Here is a 25,739-nt window from a genome sequence, read left to right as displayed (position 1 = left end):
CTGGGAAACAGTATAAAAATTAGAGCAAGCCTGTGGTGACACTTTTCAGACAACACCTTAGCCCTGTGGGAGGAGCACTTGTGCAGAGACTAATAAGTATGATCAGAAGGCCTGATTCATCACTGTCTCATCATCAGTCTATCTATGAGGTCTTTTAGGGGTGGTACTTGCTAAGGTGGGATGAGGATTTACAAGGCTGAATGAGAACAGTGGGTATAATTCAGTCACAACAAATGTTCAGTTGTCAGTGATAAGGAGATCTCACTAAAGAACATGTCTTAAAAGGGTAAAAATGGTACTGCTCTCAAATTTCAGATCTTCCCTCTCTTTAGCAAATATATGTGCCTTTTGTGCCTCAAGCTTCTTCTTACTTGGATTGGTCGCTCCAATACATGATGGTTCAGGAAAGATGCAGAGAATAGACTTTTCGCCAAAAAGGAATGCTCTGTAAAAATCTGTGTATGGGAAACATCGTTGGGCAGATGACTGAAATGTCAACCAGGATATATTGGGTGGGTTTCAAACCTGCATTAATATAAATATTATCCAATGTAATATGTTACATAACTATTTCATACTGTAACAGTATATGGAGTTCACGTTCTTAAGAGCATATGCTAGAGACTGTTGATTCATCTTTTGGAAATGTCTGAGGAATTAAAAGATCAGTCTATCACTGAAATTTTCTTGTGCAAAATCTTAGAATATGGGGGGGGAGGGGGGAAGGAAAACCGTTCTAGAATAGCATCAGAAAAGGTATTTCCATTGAAATAAGGCAGCACTAATGTTACTATGTAAATGGTGACTAGAACCTGTCAGATACTTCTGACAGTTTTGGCTATGCACTTGTGGAAAAGTTAAAATGAGTGTATGAAATTAGTAAAAACCCAAAAGGCAATCTCTTTTACTGTTTTGCCATACAGGAAAAGACAGAGAGCTGATTTTCTTAGCCTAGTAAAATAAGGATAGATGAAATATCAAAAGGTCAACAGAAGAAAGAAGAGTTGTGTAAACCTAAGGCCAACATTTGCATAAAATGAAATAGGAAAGACTGCTGAACAATACATTTGGATTGGAAAGTAAAAGTGTTTTAACCTTTGAAGGACCTTCCAAAGCTGTGCTGGAGGAGAGCAACTTGATCATATTTTCATAAACTGAAGACAGATTTCATGAGCTTGATTTCATGAAAAAGCCTTTCATAAACTAAAGATATTTATGAAAGAATTTGTATGACATAGCTGTGTGTTGCAGTGAAGGAGTGAATTTGCTGACCTAGAGGTCCGTGTTCCTTTCTCTTATTTGCAGTGCATCAAAGGAGGTTTTTTCATATGTTGGCAGCCTTTGATAATACTGAGTGTGACAGTTTCCCTGGTTTGGTATCTTTTCTGAATCATTTCTATTGTTTTTTTCTGTGAGAATCCAAAAGATGTAAACACGTTTTCTCATGCCAGAAAAGTATTAGGTTTCTTTTTCTTTTTTTTTTCTTTTTTTTCTTTTTTTTTTTTCAATCCCATGCCATGCATGTGATTGAGTTAGTGAGGATTTAGATAATTTGGAAAGTATTCAAAGAATGAAGACATTACCATGCATGTTCATCAGGTGTAACCCAGTTAGGACAGTATGCAGAGTTGTGCTGTGTCTATACAAATTTGAGATTCAATTAGAGTTAGCTGGCTATGATTTATCCAGATACAACAGTAGTAACACTTTTGCCATCTCTTGCTTAGTAGAAATATACTTTGAGAATATGGGATAAGTTCCCATTAGAAGTAAAAATCAGTACCAAAAAATTATTTTATGTAGTGTTTTTAAATTTTGAAAAGTAACAAGTTTCCTTGACCAAGTACAGCAAGCATATAAGCAAGTTCCTTTTCAGAACCCTCTGTAAGGCATTGCTTCCCTGACCTTGTAGTAGTTGCCTTTCCTTTCAAAGCTAAGATGACACATTTAACTGCTTTAACTTATTATGCTTCTGTTTTCTGCCCTACATTCTTGCGCTTGCAAATCAGAACATCCAGGCCAAGGCTTCTTTTGGAAGCATGCAAGATTTCTAAATGATGGACTAGATTTTAACCCTTCTCTTTTTCAAGACTGTCTTTCTGGCAAGGAATTTTAAGAGTAGTGTAATCCTTAATGGCCTTCTAAATGCAAAAGCATACTTTACCTAGTCTTTGAAGTTCTGTTTTAGGTGCATACAAGCACTGAATTTAAGTGAATCACAATATGTCCCTTATTAGGACACATTGATACAACATTATTTAATGTTTATATAGTGTTGATAGGTTGTGGCCTCACTTTTGTCATAATCCCAATGTGCCAGCCACTATACAAACATTTTTTTGTCTTTTTCTTGAAGAAATCGTGATCAGTGATAGAGATAAAGTGTATGAAACAACTGGCTAGACACAGTTGAAACAATATTGAGGTATTCCATAGATAAGATTTTTTTACAACAAACAAAAAGGAAGAGAGCAGGTATGTCTGTAGTTTTAAATAAAACCAAATAGCCTGAACTGGCCTATGTTCATACTGCTTAAGGTTAGCACCTTCTAGAGCAGAGAGTGTTCATTCATCCTACATAGCACTTAGTCCAGTGCCTCCCTGAAGCCCGTACAGTTCCTGTGTCACTTTAAGATACCATTACTCTTTTGCCTGTTTAGTTCAGATTGTTTGGAATAACAGGAGGGCTGCCCACTAGAATGTTTTCTGTGTGCTGGGGTATGGCATGGAAACACCTGCAGAACTTTCTTGGGATGCATTTGAGAGAGGTTAAGTTGATTCAGTCTCATCGATGTGTCTTTAGTGAACTGTTTCTTGGACCATGCCTGTACATTTTCAGGATGGAAATTGGAATGATCCAAAAAATTAGTGGAGGCCAAGCTAATGATTTGAGTGCTATAGGCAGCCAGGACTCAGGGCTCAGGTATATTCCCTGGCCCCTCTTGTTTGTCATCTCCTTGGCTGTGGACCCTGAAGACCTGTGGCATTTCGAAGTTACCTGAAATCTGGCTTAGTTTGCCCGGTGTGCTGTCCAAACACTGCAACAACTCCAAAGTTGTTCCCAAATGCATGACGTCCCTTAGTCTCTGAAGCAGAAAGGTCCATTAGGGGATGGGAGGTACAGCTGGCATCACCAGCAGTTTCAGCCAGCAGATTTGAATCATCTGCTCCATGTCTATAATATAGTTTTCATTTTCTGTAAAGCAGCCAGAGACTCTTGTCAACAGATTTTTTTTTTTCTTTTCTTGTTCTTTTTTTTAATATATCTTTTCCCTGAGTATTGGCAAGAGATTTGTTTATAACTTGTGGAAATTAGCAGTCTCTGGGAATCCATTTGAAGTACCTTGTAGGTGTTTTAGGTGCACTGCATAAAAGGGTGCAGAGAATGTGAAAACTTCTTCATACAGATAAATGCAACTCAGATAAAGATGGTATGTATTTATCATTGCTTATGAACAGAGCCATCTTAGGTTATTTTTTGAGGTAAAAAAACTATGCCCAGATATCCCAAATAAGAACCCCAGTGGATCGAAGTTAGTCTCAATTTTTTGTCACCAAATTCTAGATGCAGGGCATGTCTAAGAAACCCATTGATTTCACCTAAAGCCATTTGGAACTAGAAATCCTGCCTGGACCACAGCTGACTCAAAGATACTGAATTTACTGTGCTCCATTTATTCAATATTTTATTAATTCAGGCAGGGATGTACAGCTAGTAGACACTTGAAATCTGTGTGTTCAGTTTTGAAATCCTAGCTAGTTGGTTCCAGGTCATGAATGTCATATGGAAAAGTTCAGGAAGACCTGTGATGCAAAATTTGATTGGAGATGTTAAACACTCACTTCTGGTATTTTCTCATTTTAGAGAAGCTTGTTAAAGTCATGAATGCTTACTCCTAATCCATATCTGAGGGCCATTCTACACTTACCTCTTAACAATAACAATCTGAACACTTAACAGTAATAAAATACTAAAGCACATCTTCCAGCAGGGTAGATTAGAGAATAAAGCTAAATTTTGAGGACTAGAATGGAGGCAATTTTGGTCTTTCAGCTTATAGTTTGCCAAAACCTTTCTGCTTTCACAAATAGCAAAGGGTTGGATATAATGAAAAGGCTTATTAAAAGCATAAACATCCACTGTGAAACCTTGATCCAAGCTTGTTTGTCTTTATCTCTAAACAGAGGCCCAAACATTTATGTCTTCCCATGCCACACACCCATATCAAACACTAGCTCAGAGTAAGTGATTTCCTTCCTTCACAGATGGTAGAACGTACCAAAAGAGGCAAGAATAGAGTTCAGATCTTTCCATCTAATAGATGTAAGGTCTAGTAACTATGGCTTTCATGTCTAATAATCATGGCTTTCATTTGTGGTGCTTCTAAGCACCAGACGCTGACCTTAGGGTGGAATTTGCTAGAAATTTCACATTCTTAATATAAGAATCTCTGAAATGAAGTGTGCTTCCCTGATGCTGCAAGAAGGAAAATCCCAGACTGTGCGCCAATTTGACACAAAGAGAAACAGTTCTTCCTGATCCTAAACAGACCTGTCAGATCTTTGCATCCTGAAAGATACTTCCTTCCTATTTCCTCCCTGCTGATAAGGAGAGCAGAGCAATTTTGAATAGAATGGGTAAGCTTAGATATGGACTGTAGGGACGAGAAAGTAGTTGCTTCCATTCTTCCTGCCCAATAGGATATCAGTATTATTAAAAACACAGTATTGTTTATGCTGCAATTTTATTATGCATCTCATGGTATTTGGTGGTCTTTACAAGAATCCTAATTTAAGGTGTCTGATTGACATGCTCAGTCTCAGTCCGATCTTAATCTATTTTTTCCTTCTTTATAAGTAAGGTTTGTCTAGTTCTGATGCTATGAAAACTTGGAAACATGATGCACTTTTCACTCCAGTGTTTGAAAAACATATAAGACATATTTATAGTATTTTGAAATTTTAATAGGATTTTAAATCTCCAGTAATCTCATGATTTTTAAGACTCTGAAACTGGAATATTTATGTTTAATAATATAATGGTATCAATAAGAGTTTAAGCAGTTGCCTAGATTTTTTTTTTTAAATGATAGCATAGTATTCATATTCATATTGAGACTGCTGTTAAAAACATACTAGAAATACAATACTACCATAAAGAACTTTTCTCATCTTAGTGAAGGGAAGCTTAGCAAGCTTTTTCCATGTAACGTGATTTGTTCGTACTTTCACAAATGCAGAAAATTTTAGATAAAATTAAATTTTTCATGTCAACTAATTTGACAGTTGCATTAGAGGAGTTTCATTAATTTCATTTTTTTCCATTTTAAGTAAATCTGCTGAAATAGCTTATTTGAAGTACAGCAAATACGAAGGTTGATTTTGATTTTTCTTATTTTAGATTATTATGTCATGCAATGAAAGACCATATAGTGCGTGTTGCAAACGAAGCAGAATTTATTTTGAACCGACAAAGAGCTGAAGATGTACACAAGCACGCTGAGTTTGAGGTAAGCCTGAGAATTGGTGCATTTCTGCTTCTCTGTTTTCACTCAGTTGTCACCTAGACTGTAACCCCATACAATAAAGATTTTTTTTCCTCCAAGAAAGAAATTTACATTGAAGCCATTTCTAAACTAGTTCTTAAAAGCTTTGGTAAATGTCAAACACAAGGAGTGGGTTTAATTTCTCATCTCCTCACTGAAATTAATGAAAACATTTACAGCTTGAAGAAATCCCTTAATCAGAATGTCTAAACTGATAAAGCAGAACCTTTAGCTTCACAAAAAACTTTTCTGATTTATTGTAATGCAAATCACATTAGTAATTTTTCTTTTAATTTTATCAACAGTATATGTGAGTTCAGTAAGAAAGAAAAGCAATTAATACACTTAAGGCACTTAATGAAAAATGAGAAATAGAAATGTTTTGTTAAACAGAATTAGTATTTTGAGGTAATCCTGTTAGAGCGTTTTGCATTTTGGAGCACTTTAGAACATTTACTTGCTATAATTTATATACTGAAATATGATATTACATACCTTTCCTGCTAATTAGGAATCATTAACTATTAACAGTAAGATTGTTTAAAGTGTCTATTCTTTTGAAGTATTGGAAGAAGTAACACGGCAGCTGGATCCCGTAACTCTTTAATGTCTATAATCCTTACTTCTAAAAGGAGTCAACATTCAATTGCTTTTTTCATCAGTGTTACAGTATACAATTTAAATTACATTGCTTTAAAATGATCCAAATTAAAAAAAAAAAAAAGGTATTTTTAAAACATGTTCAGTTTAACAGGTTTTTGATTATTTCTCCAGGATTAATTTTGTTCCTATTGAAAAAGTTTTCATGCAAAAGTGATGGAGTAAAGTTAAAAATTCATTTTTTAAATGATTTTATAAAATATGGTTTTGCATTTTTATGGTGTTTAATAAATTTCAGCATCATTATTTTTTATTATTTCCAAAGCTGTCTGTGCTTGCATATGTTTGTATAAGTGTAAATATATATACACAAACATACATTTCCACATGTTTTAATGCTTAAGTGACCTAACATTAGGATTAAGATAGACTGACTTCATATTGATGATAATAAATAGCTATATCAATTTATTCAACTGTCAGAAAATGTCAACAAGCACCTGGAGGCTAGAAATAGGATCCAGTAATCTTAGTTTTGATGAGGTTTTTATCTCCTTGAAACAGCTCTCTCAAATGTGCACTTTGATGTACTCGTTCTTGTGCTCCTTGACCTAGCTGAAAAGTGTGAGACACAGAGATATCTGTTGTCATTTTGAATACACATAACCTTTACTTCATTGTGTCAGAGCAGACAGCAGACACTTGTCATATGGGATTGCAACAACTTTATTACCAAGCATATACTGGATATTTTGAATTTAGATAAAATCACATTTACAATTAAGCGTGTGTCAGAGTGAAGTTTCATATTGCCTCAACAATAAATAACATTTGATATTAATCAGAGCATCATGCAGTAACCTAAGATGACAATGGAAGATTGAGTTATCTGCTCTTTGAACAATACATTGAAGTATAAGATCTGTCAGAACTCTAGACAAAATGAGAATATTCAATTAACTTCCAGCTTCTGTTAGCAAATAGGATTTAGAATATTAACTAAAGTCCCTAAAGGAATAGCCTTAAGTCAGTCTTATTGTCCGGTAAAGAAACCAACACATTTTTCATATATGAAAATTTTCATTATATTTGTCACATGAAAAACTCAGCTACGTGTTTTAGATGAGTAAGATAAAATCTGCAAGTCATAAAAGAAAATTATGAAATGTAGCCTGTGTTAAATATGAAACTCAGATGTACTTAAGGTGATGGTTAAAGTCTGAAAGAATGTTTTATATATTGTCTTTAATAATGGTAGGTATACAACTGAACATTTTATTATTCGTTCTACTTGAAAGTCGTAGGGACAAAGAGATTTCTGGTAGTTTTCTGTTGCATAATTGTAAATCTGTCATTTTGTTTTAATAAGCTGTATTGGTATATGTTCTGGGTTTTAGTACATGTTAATCATTGCTCTCAGCCAGAGAAGTGAGTGGCTATTTTATTTTTACCTTTTAAACTTTAATTGAATCATTATGGGTGAAATGATTTGGCCCAAGCTGCACCAAGTTACTGTGTTGCCTACATAGTGGGGAGGCCATGGGCCAGCATCTAAATATTATCCTGTGACTCCAGTTGCAGTCAGGGCCAGGGAGATTCCTCCCAGAGTGGATGCTTCACAGTTAACTTTCATTTTGTTAACCTTTGTAATTGTTCAGGAAGAAAAATGAAAATTTAATTTTACTGTCCAATGATCTGGTGAAATATTAACCTCATTACTAAGGCAGATCATTGTACTAATTGGTGCTTCCCTGTACAAGAAGATAAATTGAAAAATGAATTAACCCTTTATGAATTAGTGTAATGATTGTTCTTTTCCAGATAGATTACTTGAAATAATGGCTGTAACACAGTGGAAAGACCACTGTTAAAATCTTACTGAATGCTAATGTGATCTGTAATAAAATGGTAGCGTGCAGAAATATGAAGGATAAACTACAATTTAGTGTAAGATTAACTTAATTTTAATTGCTCTTTTGAATATTAGAAAATAGGATTCTGTTCATTGTATTACAGCACTGAGTGTTGGTTAAATGTTCTAAAATGGTGCACAATAACTGTGTGCAAAAAATGCCTCTTAAAAGGTCATTGTAAAATTAGCTGGTTTGAGAATAATTTAGCCTTTTTTATCTATACCTAGAAAATAATACTTAATCTATAGCTAGAAAATTATACTTATAATGGATTTATTTTAACAAGCATGGCTACATTTTCTTTGTTTAGACATTTTGAAAGGATCTTTACTAGGAGGAGAAATAGAATTTGAACTTAACATGATTTTGAGAAAATAAATGGAAAAACTATGTTGTGCTTATTATACATAAAGAAAGGATTTATCAAAACTAAAATATGATGTAGAGTTTTGGCAGCTTAGAGACAAATTTGCATGAAGGTCAATAACCACAGCATTTATTTTAGAGATAGTTACCTCTTAAAGGAAACATGACGAAAACATCTGATCTTTTCCAGTTTATGAGTGATTTTTTTAGCCCTTAGGGTTTTTTAGAAGTGGTAATATGTTATGAAAATTTTTCATGTTGTGATATGAAATAGAAAATATACTCCTTGATTTCATAGTTAAAGGAGTTTCTCTTTAGCATCCATAATAATAAAATCATCAAATAGCTTTTTAATTTTAGGTTTTATTGCAATTTAAAAATCAAAACCAGTGTACATAATTTTTTCCTGTATACTATGTTATCTATGTTATGCCTGTGAACACATAAAACTTTCACAAATGAAGACCAAATTTTAAGGCATATCCGTGGTCACATATAGACACATTAAGATGCATAGCTAAATGTTTTTAATTGCAACTCTGTTATCTTTGCCCTTGATATTTCAATTTTCACATGTTCCAAAGGAGTGCTTTTTTGATGGTAGTAGTGGAACCATTTCAGTTGAGTGGTGTGTACTATTCCTCTTTAAAATATTTTAAAGAGTTCTTGTCATATTTAAAGAGTTTTACTAAATAATTGTTTTAAGGTGATTCTAAATAGCCTATCTTTTATGAAGTAGATGTGCTTTCATTCTTAGTCGCAGTGTGCTCAGTATGCTGCTGACAGAAGAGAGGAAGAGAAGATGTGTGATCACCTCATTAGTGCTGCCAAGCATCGAGATCACGTTACAGCCAATCAGCTGAAACAGAAGATACTCAACATACTAACAAATAAGCATGGTGCCTGGGGAGCTGTTTCTCACAGGTAAGCTGCAAATGTAAAATGTGTGGGGTTTAAATGTTACTTTCAAAGCTTAAGAAAAGCAGGCATTGTATAACTGAAATATGAAATATGAATGTTGCTAATGTATTTTCTCTGTTAGTCTTTTCTTGAGAAGTCCTCTTTGCTAAAGATTCACAGATCAAACACTTTTATAGACTGCTAACATAGTATTTTACCATATTTTAAATTAATTGTAATGGGTAACTGTTGATTATAATGCAATTTTACTGTTAGCATATAAGTAGGTTTTGAGGCTCCTACCAGTATTAGAATCTTGAGTGAAGTGTTCTGAATGAGATATTGAGAGATGTAGAGATATCCATATAGACGTCAACAGAGGAAATAAAGAAGAGGGAGTCAAAAAGACTTGTCTAGCATTATAGAGTCAGTATTAGACTAACCAGCAGAACAAGGTCACTTGAGTCGCTGTCTAATGCTTTCTTCCATTTATAGATTTTTCTATTCAGGTAATGAACTGGTAAGATCCACTGGTAAATCTTAACTCACCTACAACAGAACAGTAGTCAGTGCCAGCCATGCACAGTAAAACTCTGTAAGCTTAAAGCAAAACTTATATTGTACATTACTGTAACGTGCAAAGCTGAACATAACCAAAGTGCAGCCCAATTCTACAGGTAGTCTTGTTAAAAAAAAAAAAAAAAAATTAAAAAGCGTGATCAAAAATACATGATTGTTACTGTATGCAAGTGATAAAGTAGTGTTTGATGTTTTAATCAGAGCTCTTTGAATACTGTTTTAAAAGTTCATTCTATTCAGCGCAGGGATGAAAGTAAACATTTTCATATATCATGCAAAAAAACCAGAGCCTTGCTATTCCAAATCACAAAAATAGCCAGTGGCTAAGGTGCTGACCCTCATGTGGAAGACTTGAGCTCAAATTGCTCCTTTCCTTCATTCAGAGCAAGGTCTTGAACCTGGGTCTGCCATGTGAGTGCCCTGTCTGCAAAACTAGAGACTGCCGAGTCTCTCTCTTGTTTGTGCATTCTAGCCATAAATATTTGATTATTTATTCAAAGTGGAACAACTCAAACAAGAGAAATCAAGGAAGTTCTGCTTCCAAATATCCTAATTTTTATAGTTATTTTTCTATTTAAATCCTGTTTAAGTCTGCTCTGAGTCAGGCAGAACAGATCAGAAAGTTCCATTTCAGCTCTCAAAAACCTTTTCAGTAAAAATCTAGTTGAAGCTGACAGTCTAATACAAAAACTTTATTTATACTTATCTCGAGATAAATATTTATCTCGAGATAAATATTTTCTTTCAAAAAATCTATTTGAATGTAGCTTGAATGCATATCTAGGGCTTAAGCCTATTAGAAAAGTTGTCAAGTAATAAATTTGACACATCAGTAATAACGTTTAGTAAATATCACATATACTCTTCATTCTTTTTGTCATTCTGTCTACTTGGTTCTTACAGTTATGCAGTGTTAAAAAAAATGTAATTTTTCATCATTCTTATATTGTTATATCTTCCAAAGTAATTACTATTTCCTGGATGATGATGGAGGTGTATTTATTTTTTAAGGTGGTAGAAAGTGTAGAAATTCAGTCTTATGGAAACTCTGTAGTCTAATGCCGGAGACACTCTGGTGGAAATTACAAAAATGACATACAGAATATTGTGATATCGTTAATTCAAAACAGCCTTAGGCCATAATGTATCTGGAGACTTGAGCCTCATGAAAATAAATGCAATATTCAGTGCTTTTAATGTCTTTGAATTTTTGAATAACGTTGTTGCTCAAGTTTGTGAATGGCTGCAGACACTTTGCAGGCTTAAGTCAGTTCCTGGTCACTAATTTTTTCAAGACACCATCTCTTCTTTGGGCCAGATAACTTCCCTCTCATGGATTCTTGATGGCATCCTAAATGGCAACAGACCACTGCTGTGGCTTTTTTTAGCTCTTCAGTCCATGATAGTTTTTGATGGGCCATGAAGCAGCTTGACACCTGTGACAAACCTATCAAATTTCTTACATCAAGCAAAAGAAACTCTGATATTATTCCTGTCATGCCACTTCCCCAGTGTGCCTGCTTCTCAATTACTTGCAGTGCTGCTTTCCCATTTTGGCACTCACCGTGTTAGATGCAGCTGTTGGCCTGGTTGTGTTTTAGCTGCAGGCTGCTGCTTAACCTGGAGAAGGGGGGACATGGTGACAGCATGAGGTCTCCAAGCGGGGTTCCCCATTTGCAGGAGCCAATCAGCAGGCAAACGGCCTCACACTGCAGGTCTCACCATGTGTGCCACGGCAGCTGTGTGATCTACCACATGAGTGCACCTTCTGTCATGAGACCTAGTGAACTGTGAACGGAAAGGCCTGGGATGGCAGCAGGTAGGGGAAGATGCCCAGTGGGAGAGCCTCTGAGCCTTGTGAAGAACTAAGGTCTCTAGTTCTCAGTGGGCAGGTTAAAAAAGCTTCAAGTGCAGAACGTGGAGAGGGGTCTCATTAAACTGCTTGGGCACAGAAGGCAAAAACTGTTCTTAATTGGGTAGTTCCTCCAATACTCTTTGTATGATGGAAATCAAGGTGGGTTCTAAAATTGCTTCTGGTCTTGGCCAGCAGGAGACACAACAGGCCTCAAGTCTCTATTTTTTATTCCAGACAGTTAAAGCATTAGCCAGTCTCTTTATCAACTGTTGCTTGTGTGCGCCCCAGGAGATACAGCCTGACTGGAATACAGTTACTTAAAAAAAAAAAAAAAAAAAAAAATAAATTGATTGACACTCCAGACTTCTAGACCTCTGTAGTGACTCCATCATTTCTGTCGAGGAGAGCGTTCCCAGTTCTGAAGGACACTTCTGGTCTCCTGTCCATCTCTTGCACTGGAGACCGTTTGTTGAAATGGTGAATTAGAGAGAGCGTTCTCAGGCCCAGAAGGAGTAGGGGAAGAAACAGGCAACTGCCTTTGCATGATAAATACTTGGGCAATAGCAACGCCTTTTGACATCCAAAGTGGATAAAGATAGATAAGAAACTATCTAGGGGGAGGATGATGAGTGTGATTCTTAAAAGCTTCAATTCTTTATCACATACATAATCTGCAGCTACTGACTTACTGATATTTGTAGCATACAGTACATGTATATATGGTTTTGTTTATCTCTCTTCAAGAACAATTTCTAAGTTCTTTAACATAGATGCTCATTATAAAATATTAAGGTCTCATTTTGTGAAATATGACCCAGCTGTAAAGAAAATTTTTCCTTGGCTTTGTAGTTCAATACAATGAGCTTGTAAGCCTCCCCAGTTTTTGTGTCTGTGTGTACTGTTTTTGCAGAAAGCAGCAGCCAGCATTTACTGTGTTTCATCTGTAGGTGCCAGAAAGTTTACTCTTTGTTCATTAAGAAACAAAGAGGCTGTTAAGAAACATAGAAACTTTGCACTGGGAGGAAAAACAAGAGGTCTGATGAGTGAAATTCTATAGTATTTGTAAATTAAGAGTTTTTAAATATATTATCATAAACTCTTCTCTAAATATCTGAAGAAACAAGAATGAAGTTGAATGGTGTGAATCAACAAAATACCATATGAAACTTTCAATTCGGAGTTAGAGTTACGCAAAGATAGTTGAATTAAAAATAACATAAAATTGTAGGTGACTTGCATTTCACTTACCTTCTTAATTAGCTATTAATTTATGGAGAAATTAATTATATGCAAGTGCCCCACCACTTGAATAAATGCCTACAAACACAGTAACATTGTACAACATATCCCTGTCCATACATTAATCAATCAGTATGGTTTGAGTTGGTCTGAGAACCTGTTTACTCTTTCATCTTTCTCTCTAAAAATGGTAAATAACAATTTTGAAAAAAACTTTTTTTTTAAATTGCTTATCAGTGTTTTCTCCTTTCCCCCTTCAAAAATATTTTCCCTTCAGCTCTTAGAGTGAAAACCAAAGTTCTTTTGCTCAATTTCTTGCAGGTGTGAGCATCAACTCCTCTACAACAAAACGAAATTATTGGATCATCTTATTTTCTCCTACATATCTCAAACAAAGAATAATAGATTTGAAAATAGATCTCATTAGTTTGTTATAAGTCCTGTTTGTGCCTTTACACCAAACTAATTCTGTTTTCATCATTTTGACAGTTTTACACTTTTAAGTATCTTTGTAATAGCTTACCCCAAACATACTGTTTTTCCCTTTTTTAATTTCAGCATTACACCAAAATTAGAATACTGCAGGTTTTTCCCATTCAGATGAGAAATTAATGAGTTGGTTATTTCTTTGATGCATTGCCACTTATTCAGAGTGAATATGCAACATCCTATTTCCTTGAACTCAGGAAGAATCAAACAGGGTGTTTCATAGCTTAACGTTCAAAGCTTCTTTAAGCCAGCACACTTACCCTTAGCTTTTTTTCAGGGTTATAGTCTTCGTGTCACAACATATGCTTCCTTCTGTCTTCTCTGTCAGCTTCATATGGTGCTTCTCTTCCTTCCCATCTGCTTCACTCCCCATACACATCTTTCTAAAAAAAAATAAGTTTAGTGAAACCTGTCTGTACACACAGTTCAAATTCCTTTTCAGCCATAGTATGCCTGCGTTTTGGGCCATAATCCGTTACCATGTTTGTTTGGAGTATTCTCTTATTTCAGCTTCTTGGTTTTAAGCAGATATCTCAACTCTTTAAAAGCTTCTATTCAAGAATACTGTATGTATCGCTCTACCTTATGGTTTCTATGGGTTTAAGGCAATCCAGGGCAATACAAAGAGCTCTGAGTTCCAATTTGTGTTCTAAATCTAAATATGAAATACTTGTCGTAGATATATTCACATGATCAGTTTTGATATACACAGGAGGATTATTATAATGAGAAAAATGACATATAAAAACGAGACTTGGTTCTCTTGCTTTCTGTGATTTGATGAAGGAGGTTCCACCTACATGAAAGCAGCTTTACCAAATAGCAAGTATACAAGGGCTTTTTCTGTTCAAATCCATCTTTGGTTAAACTAGACACCCATAACAAATTAATCATTCATGGTGGAGGGCAGAGCTGTCAAACTCATTCTGTGGTAAAGACCAAATTCGTCTGGAGAGACAGGCTGGAAATAAAAAGTTTTTTGCCAGACAGTTAGTCCTGCCTCTCACTACAGCGTGTGCTTCTGCAGAGACTGGGTTCTGCTGGGGACCAGGGGGAGAGAGTGGAAATAGGAGAACTCCCCTTTTCTGAGCCTATGGGGCTTGGCGGTTGAATAAGTCGATTCTGGGAGGACACTGCTTCTAAACCAAATGTTTCCAGTTTGCAGTAAGGGAGACCAGAATGCAGGAATTTAGAGAAGGAATTTCCCTTACAGCCAGCCTTTGGCACACTCTGACTCCATTGCTATACTAGCTGCTGTCTTAGCAAGTTCAGAGAGACAGAGAACCTACCCTGTCCCCCACTGCAAATCAGCTTCATCTGATTTAGCTATTCATTCATTTCTGGCTCATTTTAACTGCTAGACATAAATTACAAAGGAAGCTTTAGAACAGTGGAAAAGATGTAAGAGCAGATCCTGCCTAGTGGATCCAGCAGTGTGTTTGACGTGCCTGTTGTTAGAGGGCCTGTTGAATTTCTGCATTTTTCCACATACTCTGTAAGAACTAAGAATTTGCTGTTTCTGGAATTGGTGGAATCTGTTTTTCTTTTGCAGAATAGATTCTTCCAGATTGATCTGATGGAAACCTGTACACTTTTCAACTCATTCATTAGCTATTGTCATTACAAGTTCCAAATATTTAGTCGCGAGACGATTGATTACAACAAAGCATTAAGAAAATGCTTTTCTCTCTTCTGTTGTTTTTACTTAACTGCACTACTTGAGATACTTTGAGATCAGCAAATGTGTCAGCATTATCCACATTAGGTCCAGTATTAGTCATCTTTCTGTAGCAGGTTCTAAACGTTAATGTGAGACCATTTTCCTAATCTGATCACTCTTTTATAGCGTTTTACTATTTCAGTACCCTTCTTACCTTTTTTACTATGTTTTCAACTTTGGGCTGCTTCTACTGCTCTGCACCCATGATATTACATACCCTACCCACTGCTTACCCTCTTCCTTCCTCCATTCCTGCTTGTTTACCGCTGTGGTGGAAGGCAGAGACTATTTGAAGGAGGTCTTGCTAATGGTGCAGTGGCATTTGATGAGCATGATGGAAAAGGGGGGATAGAAGAATTCTGTAGCATTTTCTAATAATAGGAAGTCAGCTGTAGGATGCTATTTGCAGCGTAGAGATACCTGCCAAGAAAGGAGTATTGTATAACCAGAGAAGGGCTGTACAAGTGAGTGCACAGTTTCCTTACGTGAGATTTATTCAGTTCTGTATTTGTGCAAGGTTACTCAGTTGTTTTGAACTGTGGTGGTTTTCACTGGATTTTCTCCCACAATTGGAAGAAACTTCTGAATAAAATAGTTTCTTTGGAAGGAGATAGTATTTTCCAGTCTTGGAAAACACATGATACTCAGGGAAGACTTGTTCAGCTCTACGGGAAGACTTGTTTATCTCTAAGAAGTAGAGTGCATTGTATTTCAGATTAAAGAAAGACGGCTTCTGCATTTTCTTTCACATTAATACTTCTGCAGTAAGATAATTATTTTCTCTTCTTTACTCATTTTTTCCACTTCTTTTCAATATGTTCTCTGTTTCCGCCTAAAGTTTCTTTTTCCCCTTTTGCTTCACGGCAAACACAAAGAGGAAAGTGTGGCAATGTTGTTTTTCTTTAAGCTTTAGAAACAACACATCATTAGATGTCAGTAGAGTCTTTAACTGTAACAGCAAGCAGAATATATATCCAAATTGCACACAGTCAACTTACTATATATATTTTTACTGTAGCAGTGACAAGGGAATTTTAAAGTGTACTTATACTAGGAGGAAGGCCAACCTTAACAAACCAAGAGGGACTTCTGCTCCTTCTTAAGTCTAGCTGTAGAGCTAGCAAGAGCTCATGCAGCCATTCATATTTCAGGATACCAGACACAAGAACATCCATAATGGTTCAGACCAGCAGTCCCATCTAGCCCTGTAACCTATCTTCAACTGTAGGTGAATGCTTAAGAAACAGAAAGGCAGGACAAGCAGACATGATAGGTCCATCAAATACTCAGACTCCTTCAATTTTCAACTAAGAATTTCCTGAGGAATCTCAATTTCAGTCAGTTTCAATTATGAAGTTTCCTCAACTCAGTAGGGCTTCTAAGTCCGACTGCCTTTCTTCGTTTTTTCCTCCTAGCTCCTGAAGTGGGAACAGCCTCTGCAGTGGCTATCAACAGACTGGACTGACAGTTGCTGGTATTGGACAATGTTTCTAGCATCCGTGTTCCTTCTTTCCCTGCCTCCAATTTAGATAGAGGTAGAAACTCAGTAGAAAACATGAGGGAAGAATTTCTCATTAGTCAGATAACATTTCCCGCAAATGATTCTCACTTTTTCTCCCATGCCCATCTAGTAATACCTGTTCAATACAGCAGTGGGTTTCCCATCTTCTCCATATATAAGAATAGAAAGTAGATAAAAGAAAAAAAACGAACAAAATCCATAGATTAGAAAATTCTGAAAAAGTAAGTTTTATGTTTCTAAGAAGGCCTTTTTCTCTCAGAAATGAAAATTCTTTGATTTATTCTTTGTGACGTAAAATGATGAGAAACATCATATTTTTGAGTCACACTAGGCTGTTTTAGTACCATGGCACTCCAGGAGTCTTTCTTATGTGATACTTCAAGTTTATTACAGAAGATGAATGCAAAGCTATAGAAATTGGGGGTTTTTCCTAAGAGAAACATCTATAGCGTTTTGACAGACTTCTCAGACATTTTTTTTGGAAACATCAGAAATGTAAAGTTTAACCAGAAGTGAAAACCCAGTGGAGCCATTTTGACTCCCCTCCTTTCAAAACCTTAATGTGTCTTGTACTTTTTTATTTGAAATATATTTATGTCCAACTGTATGTTTTTAAAATAATTTGAGACATTGAGTTGAGTATGGAGAGGAACTGAAGATTAAATCATCCTCAGGCCCTGAGGCAGGCGTAGTCTGGTACATGCCTATCACATTTTGCATCCCCCTCTCTTTGATGAGAGGGGAGAGTGGAATTCTACTAACACCTTAGAAAACCTGTTCTATGCCTTTTATAGCTTTATAGTTTAATTTGCATGTGCACTATAGGATCATTTTCTTTGCTACAAATTATATTAATTATACCTGGCTTTAAACCCAGCCCTTATCAATGTCTTTGGAAGCTGATACTGTCCTTTCATGCTGTTGACTTCCAGACTAGACAAACACAGTTTTTTCAGCCTTCCTTTACTGATTAAATTATCTATATCTTATATAACGTTGGTGTCTTGCTTTAGATTCCTTGCAGCTTGCCTACATCTTCCTTAGAAAGAGGTCCTGCAATCTGGGAACTTGATTGCACGTGAGCCCTCAACAATGCACACCTCTGCATAATTTGTTTCACACTATAGCTTTACTGATGCATCCTAAAATGAGATTGTAGGCTCAGTCAGTACTTTCCAGAACCGCTCTGCGGGATCTTACTCCCTTCTAATAATCAACAATCACTTTCTGCTTTGTATCTCTGCTTGTAATTGGTTGTAAGACTGTTGTCTCTCTCTTTCGTCTTACAAATTTTAGGCTTTTTAAAGTAATTTTACGTTATTCTCTTTTGCTATTCTTGCAATTCTCACAGCTTGTTGTCACCTCAAATTTTATTGTGGATTTTCTCTGATTCTTCATCAAAGTTGGTAATGAAATTTTTAATATAGCAGAATTCAGGAAACAACTCATAGAGTCTCCCACTTGAATATTTTCCAAATCTGGTCACGAACCTTTGCTACTTGCTATAAAAAAGTCCAGGTTTTGACCATTCATGTATTCCTCTATTATATTGTTACATATTGCTCTTAGTCTGTGCAAACAGTAAGTACTCGTGTCAAAACCTCACTATTCTGATTATGCTGTAGATGAATAAACAAATAAATCAAATGACAGAGGTGTGAAGGAAATTACTTGTTTGTAGTAAACCCAAATTCTATTGTTTCATAATAATTACTAATTGATAATTTCTTCTAGTATTTTTGCATGTATCAAAGGTAAACATTACTTTATAAGACATTTAGTGTGTTTTTCCATTTTTAAGACCACATAGCATCCTTTTCCAGTCATCTGGAATCACACTTATCTTCCATAAATTTTCAGAGAATTACTAAGTGATCAGGGATTGCCCTCTGCTCCTCCTTTTTTTTTTTTTTTCTTGCTACATTTCCTTTATGATTATGTGAGTTTATGAAGGAGCTCTTGACTACAATCACATTGGTACATTGGTATGTTTTATCTCCCTTCCACATCAGAATTGTCTGGTGGTGTGTATATAATTTTGATTTTAGAAATTGTGGCGGGTTTATTTTAAAGGCAGTTTATCCACCAATTTCCTGAAATTCTCTAATTTGGGGGGATTAAAACTTGATTATTCTGTAGCTTTAACGCCTTTCCTTGGAAATATGAACTCTGTTTCAGTGATTATTTTCACTCTGGATGTATTTCCTCTTAGATATTGTCATATATCTAAGAAAAAAAAAAAAACTTGAACTAGCCAGAATCAAATCTAAAATACCTTACTGGACTTAAGCTACTTTTCAGCCCAGCATGTACATGTATACAAAATAACTTTCTTTTTTACATTATTTTTAACATCTATTGTTTGAATAAACAAGCCCTTTACCAACAAGTTTGATCTTTTTCATTTAGTTATTTAATTTTAGGTTTTTTTAACATCCTCTTTCAGAGGTGGTAGTAGAGATTTTTCTGTTATGTCTCAAAGTGCAGTACTAACTTTTTTTTTTCTTTAAACATTGCCCAGACTTTCAGTAAGTATATTTCATGCTTGTTTCTGAACTTCAGAGGAAGTAAACTAAACTTTTGCTAAACAAAAAGCACTTCTCCTTTTTTTCCAGGAACAAACCCTGATTTGTCTTGGCAAGCTTCTATGATGCCAGCCTAAGTTTTATCTTCTGGATACTAAGACTTCTTACTTCTTAGTTCCTGTATTTCCCATTTTCCTCCTTGCAATATATAATCAGCTAAGATATGTAGTAGACTGACCCATTTTTCTTGTCTCCTCAGTTGTTGCATTTTTTCTCTTCTTCCTCCCTGCCCCCAAAAAAAGAAAAAAAAAAGAAAAAAAAAGAACCTTTAAGGTGATTTCCACACACACCCACCACCACCACCATTTTTGCTTCCCTGTAGTGCAACATCATCCTATTTCAAACTAGTTTAGAGCTTTCCTAAGTCAATGCATCAATCATACAGGTCATCTGATGCTAAAGAGAAAATATTTTATCTCTCCGTAGCAGGTTTTTTTGTTTTGGTTCATAGTCTCATGGTTGCAGAAATCAAAGATCTCCTCTCAGCAGTGTCTGGTCTGTTCTTATCTCTGTACCTTTACCATTAACCAGAAATACTCTGTGCTTGTGCCTGTTTCACTTTATCTCCTCTCTCTCTGTCTGCAGTAATTCCTAATCTGCTTGGAGTCATACTTTGCGGTATTACTACAGGGGGGCGATAGGCAAGTGAGTGTGCAACTGCTGCTCCCAAGTGCCATGTAAGAGGTCCTGTTTTCAGGTGTACAGGAAGAACATGGGTTGTTGGACACAGAGGCCACCAACCGGAGCTTTGTCCCTTCCTTCTTACCTTGATGTGGTTTAGCAGGAGCATTCCTTGGTTTTGATGTTTCTGTATGCATTTTGTCAGTACAGCCTGTATGTTCACACCTATTGAACTATGAAGATCATTTTTATACAATTCACTTTTCTGATTTCTGAAAAATATTTCCTGCAGACACTTCTCTTTCAGTTGATCACTGCTGGTTTTTTGAGGGTTTACGGATAAGCTTACACAGGTTTATTTTCACTGATTCAGGAACACCGTATCTGTCATAGACTTCACATGGCTTGAATGAGGTTGCTGTATTTGATTATACGGCTTTCCTCATTGATAAAATAGATATGGTAATGCACAGTATACTTCTAAAGAGTAATTGAATCATTTAAGATGATATCAAAAGTACTGTGTAGGTTTGGTGTCATCTGTTTTTACATGGCTTGCATAGATTTGGTTGTTATTACAGCATTTACTTTTTCTTTAAACCTGTGTTTTTTCTTAACCTGTAAGGTCTGGTTTTTTTCAGCAGTAATATCTGCTCACATAGAGATTTGATGTATATGTAGATATATTTCTTGCACACTTACAGACATAAAATATCTGATGATGACAGATTGCAAGCTTCTCCCAGTATTTGTGCTCCCCAGTATATTGATATGTTGTCAATATAGGCTGTTGGTTAGGTTGTAAAGCTCCATTGCTCAAGAGTGTTATATTTTGAAGTCATCTGTCATGGATGTGTTGTAGAGATAGGAGACTATTTATGTTTATGGCATTTTAAGTAACTCAGTAAGACTCTTTAGAATATACAGAAAAGGCTTGTTTACTGTCATCGCTGCTCACTTAATCCTGTGACCTTGACATGATAGTATGCCCATAAAGCTCCCTGCGGGTAGTTCAATAAAATAGATGAACATCAGAGTCTAATGATTGCTTCAGCTTCAGGAATATACTGCCTTATGACATAAATATTTCTTAAACATTCAATAACACTGAACCATTTTAAAACCCAATAATGTAGCAAACTATCCAATTGTCTAGATTATTAGAAAATCCACAAAAAGATGCATAAGCCACATGTACTTCTGCTATTCAATTTGAGAATGCTGACCATTGTTTAAAAAAAAAACAACTTGTTTACACAATGCCAATAGACTAAAATTAAAATAAAGTTATTTCTTAAAAATTAAGTTTACTTATTTTTCAGATTCCCATTTTTTTTCTCTTCTCTCCTGATAGCAAATTATATTTATTGGGTGGGAATGTGTTTTGGTTTTGTTAGTCATAATCTGATTCTAGGAAAGATTAATGTGTAAGAAATTTCTTTTGATGATTTACTAGAAGTTATGTTTGCACTAATGGTAGGAAGCAATAAAAGCGTACATAAAGAGGAAACTAAATTTGACGTCTCTCAGGCCAAATTTAGAAATACTACTGAAGCCTTTGGGATAGTTTGCCATAAGAGGGCCTTAATTTTTATTCATAATATATCTTGTGCAATGTGAAAACATGGAGGAAAGTAAAGCATGATATATTTGCCTCATGGTGCGTGGAAGTGTTTTGGTATTATTAAAAAAATGTTCATTTTAAAATTTTTTTAATGTATAGGCATCCAAGTTCCCAATTTCTATTAGCTAACAATGTGTTATTTTGAGACACATAGTAGTCTTTTGCACTGAATAGTACCCCAGCTCTTGTGTTTTTGTGAATAAAAAGCGATGTTTTCAAAGTTGATGACAGCTTAATAGTAAAGGAAATTTATTTAGTGAACTTCAGACAGTATTTTTTCAGTGGTAGAGTTTCATACTGAACTGTTCAGCTAAAAATCTATGAAAATTAATGGAGTGAAACCTGTCAGAAAAGAAGAGCAGCCAGGAGTAAGAGCAAGATATGATATGTATCCACGAAAATGAAATGGAATCTCCTATCCTTTCTGATTTAACTTCAATTAAGTACCACTGAAAAGTATGAGAGAAAATAAAAAAACACCCCACATTATCTGGCTAAATACCAGGCAAGGTTGAATAAGAAAAAAATATTTCATTATAGTCTTTCCATTTGAGATCACCATGAAAAGTTAATGAAAATCTCTGTTTGTATACTCTTAGAGGACCCAGACAGACAAACTGTTCACTTGTTCCCCAAGTATGTGTTACTTTTCATTTTTAATAGTCTTGGAATTGTAAATGTAGAAAAACTGTGATTGGAAACTTGTGGGAATGGCCACCAATTTCTCTGATAATGACCTCAATGAAAACTCTACTGTCTATTAAATTTTAACAAAAAAGGTGTTTTAAAGGTTTGAAACGATGGAATAAAACCAAATTATTAAAATTAGTATAAAAAATAGATAGGAATATATGTACAATTCAGTAGTGCTAGAGGAGTATAATCAATTGTCTTTTAAAAAAAAGAAATTACTTTTTACATACAAATTATGTTTTTCCACTATTTTAAATGTCCCTTTTATTTATCAGATATACTCAGGCTTAGTTTTCGACTTCTGACTAATGATAGTGTGTGTGTTGCTTCTCTTGTTTGGTGATGAATATATTCTCTTTCCTGGAAAGAAACAGACATGTTTCTTTCTGAATGGTCATCCAGTGGAGGCAAGGTACATCAGGTTTTCTAATGTGCCTGTTGCAGAAGCTAAATCTACAGGTCATATATTGAGTTCTGGCTATGGTATTATGGCCTGTATATCTGGATCATCTGATAATCTTTAGCCAAGCCATGAAAGGGTGGTATTGCTAACTGTGCAGGGAAGTTCAAAAGGTTCTGCTGGACACCACTAAATTTTAAACAGAGATCTTTTCTTTGAATGTCCTATTCTGAAAGTGCTAGAATAGTTCCTTTATTTCATTGACACAGTGACAAATTACTAAGGGCGGCTCTTTCAATGCAATATTTAGAGGTTTACAGTTCTTTAAAAGTAATCAGTGAATTCTCAATTTGTGTACACTAAACCAAACAAAATATACTTCTAAATTCTTGTTCTCTAGTATTGGGATTAAGAAAATATATTTTCTTTTCCCCTTCTTTTGTTAAATTTAACTTTCACAGGCCCCACATTAAAGTTGTAATGCTACTGTTTTCTACAAGATATACATTCCTTAGGAAAAATCTCTGCTGGAAAAATGAAAAGGCCACAATGGACATTCCCTTACAAGAGAACTTCTACAAATTCCTGTTGTCATTCATGGTTTCTAAAACATTTATAAGGTGTTAAATCCCAAGCAGGTTTTGAGGTGGCTTTTAGTAAATAATTGGTTTCCTGGCTGCTGGCTTCTTAGGTTCTCCATTGGCTCTAAAACACAAAAGGTTTTATTTTTGTTTTTCTCCCCATACCAATTGCTATTACCACTTGTAAAGGCAAGACACATACCTTCTGCTGGTATTTTTTCAACACCATTAGAAATTCATAGCTAATATTATCACAGACATTAGAGAAGCATAAAGGTCAGTGAATGATATAATTGGCATATGTGTAAATAATGATGATACTGGTTCTAGAAATTACTGTCACTTGGACACCTAGAGCAGATGAATAGGGAGAAGGAGGTTTTCATACTACCTGACAAATACTATCTGATTGAGAAACAGTTGTAGATGTGACTGAAGAGTAAATTTTTAATAAATCTTTGAGTGTAGACTTGGCAGACAACGAAATTGGAAGGATATGGAAGCAGTGGTCTTTACTCCCCAGTTTTTATTCTCATATCTGCCATCAACAGTGAAACTATAAAGTATGTCAAGCATTTGTATTACTTTTTGAGCTTCCTGAATTACAAATTAGTATTTTTCAGTAATTCTAGAAAGGACTAATTTCCTTAATGGAAATTCTAAACTCTGATATGTCTTCACATTTTACAGTTTGCATCAAGAAGGAGCAAAACTCATAGGGTCATTGCCTGAATTTATGAAGGAAGGAAAGATTGCTGGTATATTCCAACATTTACTCTATATTTACAGAACAACACCCTTTCTTTTTCTTTTCTAAACCATCCAGAAATAATGAAGGGGGAACATGGTTTACAGGATTTATAGTTGTGGGGTCTGTGGGCCCTTCCTCAGATATTTCCCTAAACACAATTATCGGTGCAATTCAATTCATAGCCAATTATGTGCCTCCATTTACAGTATCTAGGTGTTGCCTACCTTCCGAAACATTTCTGTAGACTTGGATCAGTGAAAAGGTTTTAAATGACACTGTACTGGGTGTACTCAGTAGTTTTTACTCTCTAGTATACGGAAAACACGGGAATGTAACATGTATAATTTATCTGGATATTTAATGTGTTGAGGTCAAGAATTAAGAGATAAAAGTACTATAAAATGCTGTTTTGTTTTGTGTACAGCATTAAGTGATTGTGCTCATACATGGATTTGTATGATGGTATGAATCAAGTCACAGAGTATAGTTTTTGAGATATTTTTCATCACTGTTGCTTAATTGTTTTGAGTTTTGTGTATTTTTAATTTTCAGTCATACACATTACATGCTTGGTCGTATTTCTTAAGCAACTGAGTAATGCAGGAATATTTTGCACATGATTTTGCGGGTGGGTGAGAGTTGTTTTTCTGAGGGTCAAGAAAGCAGTGGGAGTGAAAAAACGATGTGTTATTTCCATGATCTAAATGTTCTTCAGCAGTAGCAGCAGCTGAGCAACTCACTGTTATTCAATGCTACATTAACTTTTCCATTAATGCTGGTGCTGTAAAATATGAAGCCCTTAAGCATTGTGAAGTTGCTGTCTGATTTTTGTTCCTTTACATGGCTGCGGTATATTTTCATGTTACAACCATTATGTGGATAATTACCATCATTACTTTTTAGAAGGTCATTCTCTTCTTATTTGGAATATAGTTAGATACAGAAAAGCATTAACAGAAGAAAGGGTCTTTAAATATATTCACTACAAATGCTGTCTTTTTAGTTATTTGCTACTATGTTTATATGATGGCAGCCCAAGTGTCAACAAGATATTTTGCTCCTGAATTTTTCTTTCTTTCTTCATTAAATAAAAAACCAAACCAAAAATAACCTAAGAAAACAAACTGGAAACCACAAAGGACCTATTTTCTGCCACCCCCACCACCCTGCACCTCCCCCATCTCCCACTCCCCCAAAAAAAAACAAACCAAAAACAACCCAGTCCTGTTAGGCAGGAAATTATTTTTCAGAAATTATTAAATGTTATTTTGCACCAAGATAAATTTTTGTTGTACAATAGACAATTATATTTTCAAAACACTGGAATTTTTTAAATGAATAATATATGAAGATTAGAATTACGATTATTCAAATATCTTCTAGTTTTTAAATCTTTGCTGAAAATATATGTATTTATGGGAATAGTGGATTTAATAAGTGTCATTAACAAATCAGAGCCACAATTCATGGCACTTCTGATCAAGACATACCAACCATTCCACCCACTCTCCCCTCCAGAATTCACAGTACAGTTCATATGGGAAAGCAAGATTCTTTCTTCAGCTATGAAAGCAGTCACTTTATGCCCTAAATAATGAAGTTATAATCTTGGTGGTGTCAGTGAGGTGATACCTCAACACTAAATAAATCATTTCAGTTTTTATCTATCCATCCGCCTTGTTTTCCCCATCTGTAATACATGAATTATGGTACTTTGCTAACAGAGTGATTTGAGATCTGTTGAAGGAAAAAAAA

The 25,739-nt window shown here is 35.2% G+C and overlaps 1 protein-coding gene across 5 annotated transcripts in view; it reads left to right on the top strand.

Annotated features, from left to right (window-relative positions):
- NBEA (neurobeachin) overlaps positions 1–25,739 on the top strand; it is a 512,389-nt gene that overhangs the window by 266,392 nt on the left and 220,258 nt on the right. For all 5 annotated transcript variants that reach the window (XM_074151162.1, XM_074151191.1, XM_074151181.1 and 2 more), the window contains 2 exons: positions 5,402–5,510; positions 9,183–9,349. In XM_074151162.1, coding sequence (XP_074007263.1) covers positions 5,402–5,510; positions 9,183–9,349 — 276 coding nt within the window. The remainder of the gene's footprint in view (positions 1–5,401; positions 5,511–9,182; positions 9,350–25,739) is intronic.

The sequence above is a fragment of the Numenius arquata genome, chromosome 1 (assembly GCF_964106895.1).
Source record: "Numenius arquata chromosome 1, bNumArq3.hap1.1, whole genome shotgun sequence".
Lineage (NCBI taxonomy): Eukaryota > Metazoa > Chordata > Aves > Charadriiformes > Scolopacidae > Numenius > Numenius arquata.
Note: the sequence above shows the minus strand (reverse complement) of the source record. Positions and strands in the feature narration are given on the sequence as shown.